The sequence below is a fragment of the Protopterus annectens genome, chromosome 13.part0 (assembly GCF_019279795.1).
Source record: "Protopterus annectens isolate FY-2018-M chromosome 13.part0, PAN1.0, whole genome shotgun sequence".
In the NCBI taxonomy this organism is placed as follows: Eukaryota; Metazoa; Chordata; order Ceratodontiformes; family Protopteridae; genus Protopterus; species Protopterus annectens.
This window is the reverse complement of record NC_056747.1, coordinates 320450487-320468814: the sequence shown is the minus strand read 5'-3', so window position 1 is coordinate 320468814 and position 18328 is coordinate 320450487. Positions and strand designations below refer to the sequence as shown.

General features: G+C 39.0%; 1 protein-coding gene across 2 annotated transcripts in view; it reads right to left on the bottom strand.

Annotated features, from left to right (window-relative positions):
• SEMA6B (semaphorin 6B) overlaps positions 1-18328 on the bottom strand; it is a 1264941-nt gene that overhangs the window by 682535 nt on the left and 564078 nt on the right. For both annotated transcript variants that reach the window (XM_044053908.1, XM_044053909.1), the window contains exon 4: positions 6675-6801. In XM_044053908.1, the coding sequence (XP_043909843.1) occupies positions 6675-6801 (127 nt within the window). The remainder of the gene's footprint in view (positions 1-6674; positions 6802-18328) is intronic.

Below are 18328 nucleotides of genomic sequence, written 5' to 3'. Positions count from 1 at the left end.
ATGCTGCAGGTCCAAATGGTAATTATTATGAATGGGATTCTGTAGCCTCAGATTCACCCTTGACATTAAGTATGGGAGATGGGAACCTGTAGCTCCAAATGAAAAGGTATGAGGGGGAACCCTCTAGTTCCAGAGAATATGTGGTGCAGCTTCAAACAGTGCAAAATACGGAGAGACACTATACCTTTAGAGGCTACCCAAAGGTTACAGATGCTGCAACTCCAATCAATAGGCATTGGAAAGGGATACTGCAGTTCCAGAAGGTAAGGACTGCAAAGCTGTACTTCTGCTGCTCTGGATAGAAAACATCAAGGGATGACTTAAAATAAGATGTTCCAGCTGGTATGAGGGCTAGAGATATAAATACATGGTTTTATTAATTTCAAGAGGTTAAAAAAGGTTAATTCTCTTTATTTCAGGTAATGACTCTTAGATGAGTCTCCTGCTATCCATATGTAAAGGCAGGGCCAGCCTTTGGTCAACTGATGCCCTAGGCAAAAGGGCTGCATTGCACCCCCTCCCGCACTACCCGGTGCCCCTAACCTGGTCTACCTACACCATCCAGATGACTTTTTTCTTCCTTTTTCTCACAGTCTGTCTTAAACGTCAGTTCAGCCTGTATTCATTCAACATATTAAAGAAACAATTTCTTTACTACAAAAAATAAATAAATACTGGGAAACAGCACTTGTTGGAGTGCCACCCTAGGCAGCAGCCTAGCTGACCAATGCCTGGGGCCTGGCTATGTTGATGAATATGGCAATAAGCGAGTACAAAACTCAGTTTCATTAAATATGGGTTTGGGCACGGATGGCATACACAGTAGAAAAACCAAAGAAAATGCAGTTACAAATAATCATTATGCATCATTTTCTTTTGATTTTTAGATATTTATTTCCCATGTTGTTGCCTTCAGACTTCAGGTCTCAGGCATAGCCTCTGTCCAGTCTGTTGCTTTCCTATTGTCCTACTGCCATTCATGACTGAGGAGGTCACTGGGATCCCCAACAGACTCTAGCTCCCTTACTCCTGTCTTGAGATCCAGCTGATGGATTTTTTTATTTACCATAACTAAATGCAATGTGCAATGAAGTCTAGTTGTAATACACACAGACACCACCCCACATACTGGAAATGCTTGGTAGCATGTGGCAGTTCTATGTCCTTCACGAGTGGAGTCAACTCCTGTAAAGGGGGGGGGGGTCATCGGTTCGCTTCTCATACAGCTCAGTGTCCCTACCTAGGACCTCTCACCATGCAAGACGAGTGAGACAGTAAGTAACTGGATACTCCCTCCGACCACTCGAGCAGCCAGACATGGGCTACTGTTAATAGGAATTAAGCATTCAGTCAAGCAGAGCAATTTTGTGAATGAGTTTCCATTACCTCAGAAAGAGACTATGACAAGCTGGTCACCATGCTATACCACAAAAAGTGACATATGGGAGACTGGACATTGGACAGACCCCAGTGTCAACAAACACATAATTAAAAAATTACAGAAAGAATGGTAGATGTCAGACGTGCCCAAGTTTGCAAATTAAATCTGCATAATCCAAGTAGACAGTGAGCAAAAGGAAGAGGGTAGCACCATAATCTGCAACATTTATCTCACTGTTAAATATGTAATACTTTGCTTTCAAGGCATCAGCTAGCCCTGAAATACTTTGGCTTGTCACTCTGCCATCACACACTATATGAACTGTACTCGGGGGGTTCACTGTTTTCAGCAGCTTATTTCCTTTCACTGTACAATGTGTACTGAAAGCTCACCTACCATAAAATCTCTTCTTATGGTACCACTGCTGCAACACCAGTCAGTTGCTATAGCAACCATACAGTGCAAAGAATGTTGTGCTTAAAACAAAGATATTTCTCTGGAATGGAAATGCCTTAACCTGAGGAATAAAATACAGAACAGAACAGAACAGTAATGTTCTATACATATCAGTATAGCTCATGCTATATTATAATAAGAAAAGTGCATCACAAGATATGCAAAAGAAGGATCCAACTGAAAATGGCAACATTATGTATAATAACTACAGAACACAAGGCAGACAGTCTTCTCAGGCTTTCATCTTCCCTGTATGTTAGAAAATATTGATGGTTTATTAATACAGTTAGAAAAAGTCATTCTCCACTTGAAACGATAATCTCTACATTCTCCACTCTTTAGCAAGGTATGAATGTACAGTTGCTTCAATAACACAATATAAAATGTATTTATAGATTACTGAGTAGCTTGTCCGAAATGTAATACATTTCCCACAAGTCCCAGAGGGAACTGCAGTGCCATGTAGACATGTGACCAGTATCACATGCTACATGTGTGGCTAAGGTAAGGTTTCAGCTTACAGGCTGTTGATTTTTCAGGTATTTATTTTTCTGACTGAGTTTTACCTTTGCTTATCTGTTCTGTTTATCTAGATTACTTTGGGTCATTACATTCTAATACCTTCTAGCTACTACCTCTCCCTTAGACTAAGAAAGGTATACCACACTGTTTGAAGAAGTTATCAAGTTCAAGCAATATTTTCTTCACATATGGTATTATGTGCTAAGATGGATGCGACATAAATTCTTAAAACAGGTATCAAACATCCAAATGAAAACTGTAAAGATTTCGCCCATACTCGTTTCAGAAATGCAGCTTCAGAGTACACCTTTGTCCAACCACAATATATAACCATGGTGCAGTGTGCATATTTTAAATGTTACAATGGATATAGCATGTGTCATTAATTAAAAAAAAACACTTCTGTCACTAGCCTACAAGCAATGTTGTTGCCTCAAAACTGAATCCCGCTTGTGAGCAATGCAGGGCCTGAAGAGGAACTCTCTAGAATAGTGACACAAAAACTAGCAACATATTTATTTGTTGATTTTATTTTCATAACCACTTAAATATTATCATCATGTGACTTTTTGCCTGATAAATGCTAAGCCCACCTGGCTAGGGAGTTAAAATGCAGTTGTACAAGTTTAAGGAATGATGCATTGCTTCACATAGAATGTACAATTGCAGTAATACATGGGAAATGTACAGTTTGATATAGAAGTACAGAGATTTATGTAACAAACTGATTATAGAGAGCCGTGGTTGTTAATGTCAGCCCATAGTTAAATTAGATATTTACACTGCAGTTGCAGTTTCTTTTTCAACAGCCAAAGCACTTCATTTCTAAACATCTTGAGATAATTGACAACTGTGGGAGAGGATGGTTAACTATTCCATTTGCTGAAGGAATGCAGACATTCTTTTATGCAGCCCTGAACTTTACGGGTATCAAGGAATACAGGTAGATGATCCACAACAAATTAAACCAGGCAATGACAAAGACAAAAAGAAACAGTAACATCTTAAGAAGATACTATCATTAAAGATTTAGGAGATAAAGACAGACAAATCTAAACTTTGATCAGTATGTGCCAAATAAAGTCAGAGGCATATACTCCAGATCATTTAATCCTAGAAGTCATGTCTAATCACTAGACATAGAGATGCCTGTCCCATTTTATTACATACAGTGCAGAGGTCTGGAGCTTTCAAGCAAGCCACATGAAACAACTTGAAAAGGTAGGATTCTTTACTACACCGTTGGACTGCAAAAATACAGGAACTACTCAAAGAGGCTTAATGACTTGTGCTTTTTATTCTGTTTGTTATAGGTTATTTCAACATGATTAGCTGGATGTTCTGTAAGACAATGTTAAATTTAGCTCTATTCCAAAATCTGGGCGTGGAACACATCAGAATATGAAAGCTAATACTTAAAATAAATAATAACAACACACAAAAAAGTGATACATGCACTGTGCACTGCTTTCTAAAATCACAGAATAAGCTTCCTCTTATAATCAAAAGACCTCCGTAAAAACTAATTTTGATATCTCCACAGGAAATAGAGCATATCAGTATGGGGCTACACAGTCAAGCTTTTCAAGGGCAGGAAATAGAGCATATCAGTACAAGGGCAGGAAATAGAGCATATCAGTATGGGGCTACACAGTCAAGCTTTTCAAGGGTTAGCAGAGCATAAGCTCAAGAATCAAACCTATGAACAAAATCCATACAATGAAGTTTAGCCACCTAGTAACCCATATGAATGTCTGCATTGTGCACATATATCACAAATTTAGAAGGTGCTGGGGGAAACCTCCTTCATTACTTATTTGAATGCTCAGACATTGTATTTTCCTGTTGTGAAAACCATTAGTGTCATGTGTGTGTGTGTGTGTGTGTGTGTGTGTGTGTGTGTGTGTGTGTGTGTGTGTGTGTACGCACATCTGCACAAACACAGACACAATCTGTCAATGCATTTGCAACATCCACAGCCACTAGAAGCAAGGGCAAATTGTAAATTTAGTCAAAGAAGTAAAAATTCCACTTCTATGATTTCAAAGTATAATAGCTTTATCACAGCAAAATTAACAGAACAATAGTTTACTTAATCCTTGGCTTTCTTCCAAAGAGCCTAAAGGCATGGCAACCAGTTTACTGTGTAAAATGGCTCTTCGCTGAAAATTGTTTTGAGCTCTTACTTTTTAGAATCATGTGTTTGCTTTTCAGTAATCATTATTTACACAAAGCCCACTCGCTAAGTGGTGAGGAGGATCCAGATTTGTCTTTTATGATACTTCCTTGGCTTCTTACAGGATTTTGTTAGCATAAGAGAGTATGATACCACTTTTGCTATTTATATGGTATATCTATGCTGTCAATAAAACAAGTAGTCGACAACATTCATAACAAACGGAAAGGCTCACTTACTCACCACTCAGCAGCTAAAAGTCCAACAATATAGGCTTTACACTAAATTAGGCGATAAATGGTCCAGGATCAAATTAAAACAATAATACCAAATGTATTTCAACTTAAAAGGTCAATATTGACTGTTACCAAACAAACACATCCAGATAATGTTAAATGCATTATTATTACAGACATATTTGTGTGTGTGTGTGTGTTTATGTGTGTGTGCGTGTATATTTTTGTGTATGTATACATGTATGTATACAAAAACACACATATATATATATATATATATATATATATATATATATATATATATGAGTGCACGTTGCTTCATTGAAAAAGCAACATATAAAACTACAACTCATAGATCACAAATGCTAGAAATGCAAACACTATCAAAAAATAAAAAACATATCTAAAGTCCTCGCTTCTTTTACAGGGGGAGGAAGCACCCCTCCTGCTAATTATATACACCAACTGCAAGATCACAGTACAGTACAGAAAGGGCAAATTTCCTTACTCCCACTGCACTGCCATCTTGCACAGAAATAAAAGACGATATGTGCAGTAAGCTAATTTTTCATCATACAAGCCAATTTTTATTTTGTTTAATAAAAAAAAAGTGTTTGACCAGACTAGCATGCACCATGTATATGTATACATACAAAAACACACACACTTATAACTATGCAAACAGAGTGTATATATGTGTGTGTGTGTGTGTGTGTGTGTGTATGAGTGTGCACGTGCACATTTAACTGTGGTTTACGGTAGAGGCTGCAGATGATATTTAAGCAAAAGATGTTGAAAGAAAATAAACTGGCAAGAATTGTGACTGATTCATTGTAATGCTGTGAAATGGAAAAGGCTAACTAATTTAATTCTCTATTTTATTTAACTAAGCAGCCTACCTCAGTTAATCCAGTCTGCCTTATCATTTTCACATCCCTGATGTTTGTCACTGGACCAGTAAAAGACATTTTCAGTTGGCCAGGTAGGGAGCTTCCAGTAGGTTGACACTACCCTGCTCTTGGCATGTCTTCTTTTTACATTTTTACAGAAACACTGACATACAGTAACATCATGGTAGTGATCCGAATGCCCAGATATGTTCAGAGGGCATCTGTTGACATATGACACCACTATAGCCTTTTGCTATGAAGTTTCCAGTCTCTGAAAAGATTGGAGGGAGAGGGAGAGAAAGGTCATAGGATGCAAAAGTAATGCACTGTCCATTCAGGATGGACAGAAGTGCTGTCCCATACACTTGGGCCTCATGGTTTGTGATACCTTTGAACCTCTGGACATAAGAAGGCAAAGTTTAATTGCTCAGTGGTACAATGCAGTACAAGATAATTTACCTGCAGATGCACAGCGCATCTGGAACAAAATGCTGGTCACTCAGTAACAACAGTTTCATAAAAGTCAGCCCCCCTTCCAGATGCTGTCACTTAGGCCATGTTGCCCCACTAGGAAGGCAGAAGACAAAGATCTTTCAGATCTAAAGACCTACTGTTTCTTTCACACCATCAAAATAAGCAACACTGAACATGTTTATTATACCCTTCCCAAGGGCTTCTACACTACTGCAGTAGTAAAAGTATATCTGCACTTCCTTTTTGGGGAATCATTCCTCTTGCAGTGTATACAAGGAATATACTTCACTTGTGTTCACATAACACACACACAGACTCTTATGCATAATTTTCACCTAGCATTCAGCATAAGCCTTACCTATTTCCTTAACATCTTGACTCAGGCAAACAAATATCTTCCATAGTACAAAGTCAGACAACTCAAACCTATGGATTGGTGTCTATATCACACATGCCACACTAAACCATCAGCAGCTATTTATAACATCAGCAAGCCTTGCAGTCTCCCATTTCCCTGTGATTCATTTTCATGGACATACCTGTCTCCAATGTAAAGTGTCCTGTTGACCTTTAGCATTCGTTGAATGTTCAGCTTCTCTTCGAGGGTAGATGTACTTGAAGACCTTCCTGGCCCATGTCCCACAAACACTGCATACTGTTGGACAGCTGTAGAGGGAGACGAAGAATAAAAGATGAATCAGGCTGCTGAAAGCAAAAGCTACAATTAAATGAATGTTGCATTTCAACTAATAGGTTGGGCAGCACACTATAATGGCTCTGCCAACATAACCAGCACCCAGTCAGCTGCACTCAAAACACAAAAAAAAAAAAAAAGTAAGGTGACTTTCTCTAACATGGCAAAGAATTTGTGAGGAATCCAGCATGGCATAAGCCAGTGAACAAACCAACAGTTGCATAGCCCTGACCCTGACCTACACATATCCCTGGGCTTTAGCTCCAGTGGTGGAGAAGGAGTCTTGGCGGCACAGTACCTCCGTTCCCTCAGACCATTGCTAAGCACCTTAATTCAGCAGTAGCATGAGGCAAGTAGTTCATAGCAACACAGCAGTCTTCTGTAATGTTACTTTGCAATAATACTTGTTAGAAATTAAAAAAAGGAGTCGGTTTAAGCAAAGGTCCCCTTTAGCACTTGTTCATTGACTGCTAGTATGCCACGTATTTGATGTAGCAAGCTGGCTTTTGGTTTAAAAATGGTAGTGTGGATATCATAGCATGAAATAAACACTGCAATCACAATGACAACAACCATGGAATTAAGTGCTTTATTCGTCATAACAGGTGTTCCAAAAGCTTACTCACACTGAGCGATGCTGTTAGTAATATTACTAATATGAGTACTACTTTAGAAAGCAATCTGGCAGATTAATCCAGTCATGTTAGACTCAGGAATACACATGCAGGGTAATTTTTAACTGAAAACTAGCACTTTATATCTGCATACTTGCAGATTTACTTAGATGCTGCACATATGAAGAAATAAGAAAAAAAGTTTCCAGTTAAAAAAAAAAATTGGACCACAATGACTGTTCATTTTTACATGGGATTAACGTCACTGGACTAAAATACCAGGCTATTTACTAAAACATTATTCATTTAGTACTATTACACTTAGGATCACTCTTAGTGAATGAGCTCGGAGTTCCTTCCAGGAAATGTATTGTTCTTATTGCAATGTTAGTTACAATTTCAGTTGCAGTATGAGGTCTTTCAAGCTCTAACATTAAAATTAACCAGGCAGTAATTTTTAAAATCTGTAGGTGTTATCAGCTGTTTCAGAACAACAAAAGGGGACCGTTGCTTTAATAAAAGAAAATGGCATAAAAAGGTCAACCAATGTATTTAAGTCATTCTCTCTAGTCCTTTTCTTTCTTGTTTGTAATAATGTAAATGAAATTCACATACTATGAAATGAAAATATGTCAGTAAAAATAATGTAAAACCAATAACAGCGTTTTGTACATTATTAAAAAAAGAAAAAAAATTATATATGGGTGGCCGCGGTGGTGCAGCGGTTAGCACTGCCACCTCACAGCAAGAGGTTCTCCGGTTTGATCCTCGGCTGGGGTGCCTTCTGTGCAGAGTCTGCATGTCCTCCCTCTGGTCGTGTGGGTTTCCTCTGGGTGCTCTGGTTTCCTCCCACATCCAAAAGACATGCTGTAGGTGGATTGGACACTCTAAATTGACCCTAGGTGTGAGTGAGTGCGTGTGTGTGTGTGTGTGTGTGTGTGTGTGTGTGTGTGTGTGTGTGTGTGTGTGTGGGAAGGTTGGGCGCCGGGCTAGCAACTCAACATCGTAAAAACTCCACTGCTAATCATGAGCGGACAGGTGATCCGCTGTGGCGACCCGTAACCGGGAAAAGCCGAAAGAAAAAGAATTTGTTTGTGTCTTTCGACTTTTCCTGGTTAGGGGTCGCCACAGTGGAACTCCAGTCCACTAATGATTGGCAGTAGAGTTTTACGTGCTGGCTTTCTGGGCCTAACGCACAACCTTCAATGAAGGAACTCCCGTTCACGCATGTCGCCACACAGAAGACGCTCTAACTGAGAATCGAACGGGCAATGTCTAACTGTGAGGCGACAACGCTACCACAGCACCAGCACCGCAGCTTCGAAAGAAGAAAAAAAAAAATATATATATATATATATATATATATATATATATATATATATATATGGTTCACTGTCGTTTTAGCGAATAACATGCTGTCAGCAGTTATGCTGCCAAAAATCAGTATGTCGTTCGCAAAAGGATAAGTGAGTTGGATAGTTAAACACACTTATGCAAATGCTGTAGTGCATTTGCATAAGTGTGTTTGACTATATGTATGAGATCGCGGTACAGTGAGGATTGGAAAGTCATCCATATCTCCACTATAGTGCGATCTCGGAGTTGGAAAAAATTTGTAGCAGGGGGTGTGGGGGGCGCAGCCCACCACAGGGAGGTGCAGGGGTGCTTGCCCCCTTGCAAAAACATATGTCTTATAGGAGTTTGATGTTCATCAGCTCCTACACGGCTATAATGTCACATTTTCAGCAACAATGTCGACTCAAATGTGTCTTTCATTTGGAGCGACATTGTGTATGCTCAAAATGTTTTGTTTCGGTTTACATTTTCATTATTTCGAATGGCAAATGTTTTCACATTCGAGCTAACAATAGTAAAACTATATATATATATATATATATATATATATATATATATATATATATATATACGTATATGTACTGAGTATACTTTAACCTGCAAATAAGACATCACTGATGAGTCTATTGTAATTATATGTCTTGACAAATAACACAAATCTGCTTACATTTTTATAATGGCAGAAAACCAGGTGATGCTGTAATCAAACTTTTACAAAGTGAAGCAGTAAAAGAGGTACAACTAATTTTGAGAGGTGGCTAACTAGATAATTTATTCTAGTTATTCTGTTTCTAAAAGCTGTTTAACAATCTGATCAATGTCACAAGTGAATGAGCAAGCATATCACAAATGCAAAAACATTAATCTTATACACCAGAATGACTGTGAGAACAACGTGCTTGTAATATTGCTATTTAAAGATGTGACTATAGAGGTGAAGATAACTTTTTGAAAGAGTTCACAGATGAGTTATATCTTTCTCATTTATCATGGGTTACACATGCCCATTTCCAAATCTGTACTGCCCAAGGGGGCAAAACCTAAGCTGAGAGCCATTAAGGGCTTTTCTGAAGAGGAATGCTGCTTTTTGGCTGCAGACAGGGTAAAACTGAGTTTCAGAATTACATTTCAGTGACATGAAGGCAATACTGTTAGGCAACTAAAACAATCCTTTGTGCCCTTGGATACAAGTCTCACTAAATGGATTATTTACATTTGTGTGTGCTAGAAACAGCAAACTAATGACCTTGCAAAAAGAAAAAGAAAGAAAGAGACATGGCAATGCAGGTGGTAAAAGTGACAATGCCCTCGAGTAAAACAACACACCTGTCATTACTAGTTAAAAGGAGAAATGGGAGCAATGCTTGTTCAGTTTGCCATGTGTCAATAATCGTCAAATTAAATGAAGACTTACAAGACACGTGACTTAAGAATGATTAATTCTTGGCAGACAGGGACAAGTCCCAGTACAGTTTCAAACAGAGAGAGCCTGTGTGACCAGCTTGTACAAAATGTTAAATCCTGTCAGCATAGCAATGGATGATAACTTTCCAGATGACACAGTTCCCCATGATACTAGCAAGGCCTTTAACACTAGCCATACAAGGGGCTGTGGTTGAAACTTGAAACACTAGAGACCTCTGATTAAGTAGCCATCTGGATAAGCAATCGACTGGTGCAGATGTCATAAAAAGGATTAATAAAGTTCTATTGATTTATGTTACCAGGAGTTTGCGAGGCAATGCAGAGCTCTGACTGTTGCCTACAGCCTAGATGCATGTTATCTGCCATGAATGTGCATGTTGATGTTTGCAGATGGCTCTGGAGTAACCTATGCTATGGTCATACAAAGACAAAAAAATCATAATGGCTCACTAGCAAAATGTTGACGCCTTGTTACCTGTAGGTGCATGTGTGAATAGTGGCTATTTCGATGCAGTCTTAGGGAGGGCAACTAAGAATAATTCCTGCCAGAAAATGTCCTTGTCGAATGGTTTACAGAGGGTAGAGCTGAGGGATGTTGATATGGAGGAAAAATATATCTGTGCTGAGCGCAGAGGGGGAGAAGTCAAAACTCAGTCAGCCTATTTGTTTAATTATTTACCTTGTTAATTTGTTTGGTCGTTTGAACTGCAGACCTTTTTCAGCTACGAGTTAGGTGAAGTGGCAGGCACAGCATTGACAACAGCTACTTTCTGGTAACAAAGCAGCATGGTAAAACCACTCAATATGAGTTTCTTGTGTACATGTGAAAGTCACCGAATTGGAGTCATGAATAGGTGATACAGAGCACTATTAGCTACATACACTTGTTGACATATTAATAGGTTTATATCAGTACTCTAGTTACACATGTTGGGACTAATTGTACATAAGTGCCTACCTCTGTAATTAGAGTAGATTATTAATTGAGATTTAATATGTACATGCTGCTGCATGTAATCTTTTTAATCTGTGCAAAACAAGCAACATTTATATTTCTCTCTAAGAAATCTGTGCACTGTAGCAAAGAAGATTTCTGAATGTAGGCATTACTTACTTTAATTTCAATCACCTTGTTCTAAGCAATTTATAATAAAACTTGATGTTATACAGTTAAAATACTGGCAAAAAGAACAAAAGTCATAATTTACCCCAAATGGACACCTGCTAATTTTGCTGGATGGAGGAAGTAGTGCATAAAAGGTAAAATAATTAACATTTTTACATTTCAACAGTCTTTAGACTTGGAATATTTTGAATGCAAATTGCAAAAAATATTCTAAGCTAAAACTTCCTACTTGAAAACAAGACGCCCCAAGCCTTCAGTGCCCCAATAAACTTACTTTTTTAATATTCTAACTTTTAAGTTGCATTATGAGTAGCTGAGATACATTAGTGGGTTTCTCCCTGTCCACACCCAGTGGCACATACCTCTCAACTGTACAGATTTATGTAGAATGTCTAGATTTTTACCTCATATTTTGGTCCATTTTTCATAACATTGTGGTTTCTGGCAAATTTGTGGGAAATCATTAAAAATTGAAATTATAAAATAATGACAGACATTTGAGTTTCAGACTTCATACCTTTCAGAAAATTCATGGCAATGCAAAACTTGTTATTCTATCAACTTTCTAAGTTTGTAAGAGCAGTATTTAAAAACTGTCCCTCTTTTTCGGCATTTGCCCCACTTTTGTTTATGGCTTTGTCCAGATTTCTTGCTCTAAGAGGTTGAGAGGTATGATCTCATTCTATTCCTACATAAAAAGCAGATCAGATCTGCACATGGCACAAAGGCCCATGGCTACCAATTGACCACAAATGACAAAAAAGAGCAATGGTGCTGATCATGGATCAAGCCCTTTCTAGAACTTTCCAAAATGTACCCAACTGACTTTTAGTCAGCTGACTGCATTATGCACAACCCCCCATATCTATTATCCATAACAGAATCCATACATTCAGGGGGTTGTGTGCCTGTGATATTTCTACTAGTAGACTTTCTTCAGTGAATTTGGTCTACAAACATAATGAACAAAAGTTCAAGATGCTGATTGCAGAAGGAAATGTACAGAAATAAAAGACAGTGGGCACGCCAGAAGATATGCTGAAATCTAAAATGCTGGGTATGATTTTCAAAGTTTGATAAAGGACAAGCATAAATCATTGTCTCTAGCCTAGAGTACATGGATGTACCAGACTTAAACATTACAAAGACATGTGTCTGGAGCATTTCTCCCCAGGCCACTGCTGAAAACTGACTTTGTTCAAAGTCAGACAATCCTGGTAAACAAATTTTAAATAAATAAATAAACTTTACTGATGTTGTCCAACACCAGTTTACACAACCATCACAGCTTCACATGCAGATCTATCCTCCTATCAAGTGGTTCTGCTTCAAAGACTTATAATGATGTTACTGCATACAAATATTCAACAGTAAGCAACCCCCATGGTGTTGACAGGGATAGAGCCATAATTGCAAGAGTAGTAAACAATCATTATGTACACACTGTACGAACTGACCAAACTTTTTTAACCACCTGGACTATATCCTATGCACAACAGGACTGCTCAACACCTAAATCTGTCACAGGCTGCTTGACTTCCTCCCCCTACCAGATCTCTAGTTTTTGTACAGAAGTGCAAGCACTCAAATTTGCTACACACAATCTCAAAAAAAAAAGGAAAAAAATTAAAAAAAAGGAGACAGGAAACTGCAGAGCACAAGAAGCAATAGAAGCCTGTATATAGACTACACTTCTTATAGATGTAGCATTAGGAGCACACCTTTCCTACCTGATAAGGAGTGGTCAGTTTTTTGTAACAGTCAGAACAGAGTCTCTAGCAAATGCTCCTGAGTAGTTTTGGTCATAATAACCACCACTTAACCATGGTAGCTCCAAATGATTGCCTTGATCTGGAAATAATAGTTAGGTTGTGATTAATGATAAAGTTATTTAATGTAAGCCAGCTAGGCACAGTTCAAATGCTGTCCATTGTGACATTTTGCAGAAATTCTGCTGTTGTGGTAATAGATCTGGTGGATCTGGCATTTGGAGCTAGCAGGGGTTTCTTCACTTTTAGGTAAAAGTGTTACATGCACTCTGCCAACCACCTCTCTTCCTCTCGGTTCCACATGTGCCAGTCAGCACATCAGGCAATGAGCACCCCTCCAGGCACTGGTTTCTTAGTGGTTATGATTTTACAGGGTTGGGTTGATAGTCTGGTGCCCAAACCTCCTCAGAGGGTGCACCACACACTCACATCAAGGGCCAGTTTTAAATGTCCAATCCAACTACTGCATATCTTTGGAATGTGGGAGGAAACCAAAGCACCTGGAGGAAACCAAGCGAGCACAGGGAGGAAATACAGACTCCACACAGAAGGCACCCCAGCCTGCTAACCACCTAGACAGTATTATTTTGGGTACCTTGACAACTTCTTTGAGGACACATGAAATGAACAATTGGTCACTTTTGATGGACTGCACCTTATTAAGTTAAAAATGCAGTTGTCAATAAATGACTAAACACTGGAGTAGGTTATCCACCTCTTTTCTAATAAGATGGAAAGATTACTTGTAGGTTGATGGTCTTATTTAGGTTACAATACCTGGGCTCTGCCTGCAAATGGTTCATTGAGATCAGTGCACCACCCTGGTAAATAAATATAAATAAATAAATACGTACATACAAAATCTACGTGGCACTGTATTTATGGAAGACTAAACATGGAGTTTCATTAACAAGACTTTGTAATGCTGATATAATTTTTACTGAAGTTATGGCAACAGAAAAAAGATATTCCGAGAGAGAAGTTTTAGATCAGTCAGCAAAAAAATGATGGCGACTGGATTGAACAAAGTGTTTGCCTGGAGGCCTTACTTAATTAGGTAGCTTTAAGGAAGGCTTTACTAACCCTCAGGCAAGCAAGGAATGCAGGCTGAATACCACAGTGAAAGTCTGAGAATGGCACCAAGTCTACCCTGAAGGAGGAATGACTGAAACATGTGTCAAACAGCACTCCCCCACATGCTGTGCTGTCTTATGGCTTTCACATAGAAAATAAATAAAGGTAGATATTATGCCCATTGTGGGCAAAACTGCTTGATGGTCACTTCTTTAATACAGCTGTTGGTGTGTTACATACAAGGCCCTAGGCTCCACTCACCAGTCAGACAGGAAAAGGGGAGCAAAAATGAACTGCAAAACAGTAAACAAAAAGAACAGAAAGTTACAAGAGAGTTAAAGAATGAGAGGGAAGTGAAAGTCAGAGCTGCATCTGGCTCATCTGATACCCAGTGCAGGTCTCCCAGGTCTTGCCCAACCCTCTTAGCTCTTCCAAGTGAAGAGCAACAAATAAATAAATAAAAAAAGGACTTTGTCTGACTGTAGGCAGATGATTGGTCCATCGGCTTCCCTACAGTGTAAAACACACACCTCCAAGCTGTTCGAATGAAGAGTGAAAAAAACAAAAAACCCCACTTTGGCTGGGCTGACTGCAGGAAGCCAATTGTTCATCTACTTCTTTACAGTCAAATCCGTGCCAGCATGGGATACATGTAAGCACTGGTGAATGCAGTATGGATATGCATGTATGATTACAGATAGAGGCAGTATGGATATGCATGTCTGATTAGGGGTGATGGCAGTATGGGTATGCATGTGTGATTATGGGTGACGGCAGTATGGATATGCATGTATGATTATGGGTGATGGCAGTATGGGTATGCATGTGCTATTATGGGTGATGGCAGTATGGGTATGCATGTGCGTTTACAGGTGATGGCAGTATGGGTATGCATTGTGATTTCAGGTGAAGGCAGTATGGGTATGCATGTGTGATTATGGGAGATGGCAGTATGGGTATGCATGTGCGATTACGGGTGATGGCAGTATAGGTATGCATGTGCGATTACGGGTGATGGCAGTATGGATATCCATGTGTGATTATGGGTGATGGTAGTATGGGTTTGCATGCGTGATTACAGGGGATGGCAGTATGAGTATGCATGTGTGATTATGGGTGATGGCAGTATGGGTATGCATGTGCGATTACGAGTGATGGAAGTATGGTATGCATGTACGATTACGGGTGATGGCAGTATGGGTATGCATGTGTGATTACGGGTGACGCCAGTATGGATATGCATGTGTGATTATGGGTGATGGCAGTATGGGTATGCATGTGCGATTACGAGTGATGGAAGTATGGTATGCATGTATGATTACGGGTGATGGCAGTATGGGTATGCATGTGTGTTTACGGGTGACGCCAGTATGGATATGCATGTGTGATTATGGGTGATGGCAGTATGGGTATGCATGTGCGATTACGGGTGATGGCAGTATGGTATGCATGTGCAATTACGGGTGATGGCAGTATGGGTATGCATGTGCGATTACGAGCGATGGCAGTATGGTAGGCATGTGCGATTACGGGTGATGGTAGTATGGGTATGCACGTGCGATTACGTGTGAAGGCAGTATGGGAATGAATTCGCAAATATATATGCTTGGCACAAGTAAAGAAATGCATAACAATCGTTGTAATCAGTTGTCTGATTTTCAAAGTTAGGTATTAGTAGTAGCATGGAAAATATCCTTCCCCACCATAGGATGATGGCTAGGAAGCACATTAATCTTGCCACCTGAAAGTAGGACAGAGGAGATGATTTAATCACATGTGGTTCTGTGATAACCAGGAGGTTAGGCTGGTGGTGGATCACAAAATATTGAGCTGTATGCCACTAGAGAACTGGATGCCAGAGGTAAAGAAATATTGCATCTACAGAATGAAGTCTAGACGTATACTACACATCACTAAACCTTTTGTTTTGTGTGTCAGCAACAAAAGACTGTACAAATGTATTGACATTACATTTGTTGAATGTTTCACATGCCCTATAAAATGACTTTGCACAAAAGATGGCATATTAAAGGCCAAAACAAAAAAAATGACTAGGCAGAATATCTATTGAAAAAAATGAGCAGTGGATTTTAGTAGTAGTGAAAAAGCCTACTTTATTGCGTTCATATTAATATGATGTTGCAAAGGCCCTTTCCATTTTGGTCTGTGTGAATAACTTCCCTTGAGTGTTGCTGAAATTCTTCAGCTCCATCTGAGAATGGAAGCCATTGACAACAGTCACTCATCAGGGTACAACTATCCCTCCAGTTATGAATATGTGTTTATTCATTTGCAAGCACTTGCTAAACCACTGTGTGCACGAAGAGAAATCCCTCGTGATTCACACCACCATCAAATATGAAAAGCACTTTTTGGGAAGGTGACCAGCTGAGTCCTGCTAAGAATGCTATACATGTGACACACACATACAGGATGCATGGACACCACTCTTTCGTCTCCGCTAAACTGGAGGTTTCACTTCTCAACAGTTCTGCCAAGAAATGGCAGATATACTTTACTACTGTTTTTTTTTTCTCTGAGCATGTTAGACAGCCTATTACTGTAGAGGTGAGTTTTCAATTGACTAGTGGACAAGCTGTATGCAAACACATGGGTCACTATAATAATATTTTTAGATAAACATTTGATGGAATCACCTGGGCCCATAAAGTTTGCTGTGTATGTCAGTGTGTGCACTCAAAACAATGTGTAAATGTACATATAGTCAGTCTACAACACTTTCTGTAAATGTTATCATTTACCGACAAGTCTATACTCTTTTTTTCCTTAACGGCTATAGAAACAATGGGGCAGGATAAGTGTTTGTAACATGAGAGAAGCATACATCACAGTCAGTATGTTAGACTGTATACCAGCTATACAGAGAAGATGAAAAGGGATCGAGGTGAAACTCGGTACAGGAGGCCTTCAGTACAAACCTTGCCTCTTGAACACATATTTCTCCAAGAAAAGTGTCCATCTGTGTTCTACATGTTTTATTAGCAAAGGGAAGCAGTTTGTGGCAGAGTTAATTAAAAAGCCAAATAACTGTTTAATAACTGCTTAATTTTCAGATATACTAAAGGGTGCAACAAAACAGACAGAAGGGGATCAATAACCTCTCAGCATTGTCTCGCATTATGCCAGGTGCAACACTGCCAAAATCTTAATCTTTTAACATTACACTGCTTTCTATACTTTTATGAGTCAAATGAAATATATTTGAGTGTACATCAACTACAATTAACTGTACAGCTTCACTGCAATGCAATTTTTGTTCAGTTCTCAAACATATTGATGACTTGATTGCTTTACTTCATAACCAGGGAAATGGAAGTGTCAGTATTATGCATTCATCATACTGATCAGTGCTGCAGTAAGATTATTAGATGGGTTATATTCAACGTAAGATATAACCCATCTAGGTAAGGCTACTGCAGCATTGATAATTCGAACATCTAATGCTAATGATAAGTTTACTGAGTCTATATTATCTTGCCAAAAGGCATTTTCATTGAATGCCTTTTCATCAACACAAACAGCAAAGTCCCAAAACTCTGAACGGCCACTTCAGCAAATTTTTTCTCAGGGGGGAAAAAAAAAACGCTTGGCTGTTGTTGGGAATTTGCCCTTTTCTCTACTGTATTACGATTTCGGGGTGTGGGGGGGGGCGAAGCCCCCACTTCATAGGGTCTGGCAGTTTGTTTGGTGGGCCAACTGATTTTTCCTCTGGGAAAAATTCGCTGAACTGACCATTCGGAGTTTTGGGAGTTCACTGTTTATGCGTCAATGAAAAGACATTCAATGGAAACGTCTTTCGATCAGGTAATATAGACCCAGTTTACTTACATAACTGTTCTATCCAGTTCAGCCATAGCCCAAAACAATGAATTATATAAATAAACAATGAAAACCTCAGTACATTATACTCTGCAGCTGAAATAACAGATGAACAAATAGTGCAGTATTAACATTATTAAAAATAGGTTAAATTTGCATTAAAATCAAATACATTAACAGGGTGCATAATCAAAGGTATAACAATCATATTTACACAGTTACCTAAAATCCACTTCCTCCACTTCGATACATGCTCATACAGGATGCATGGACACCACTCTTTCATCTCCGCTAA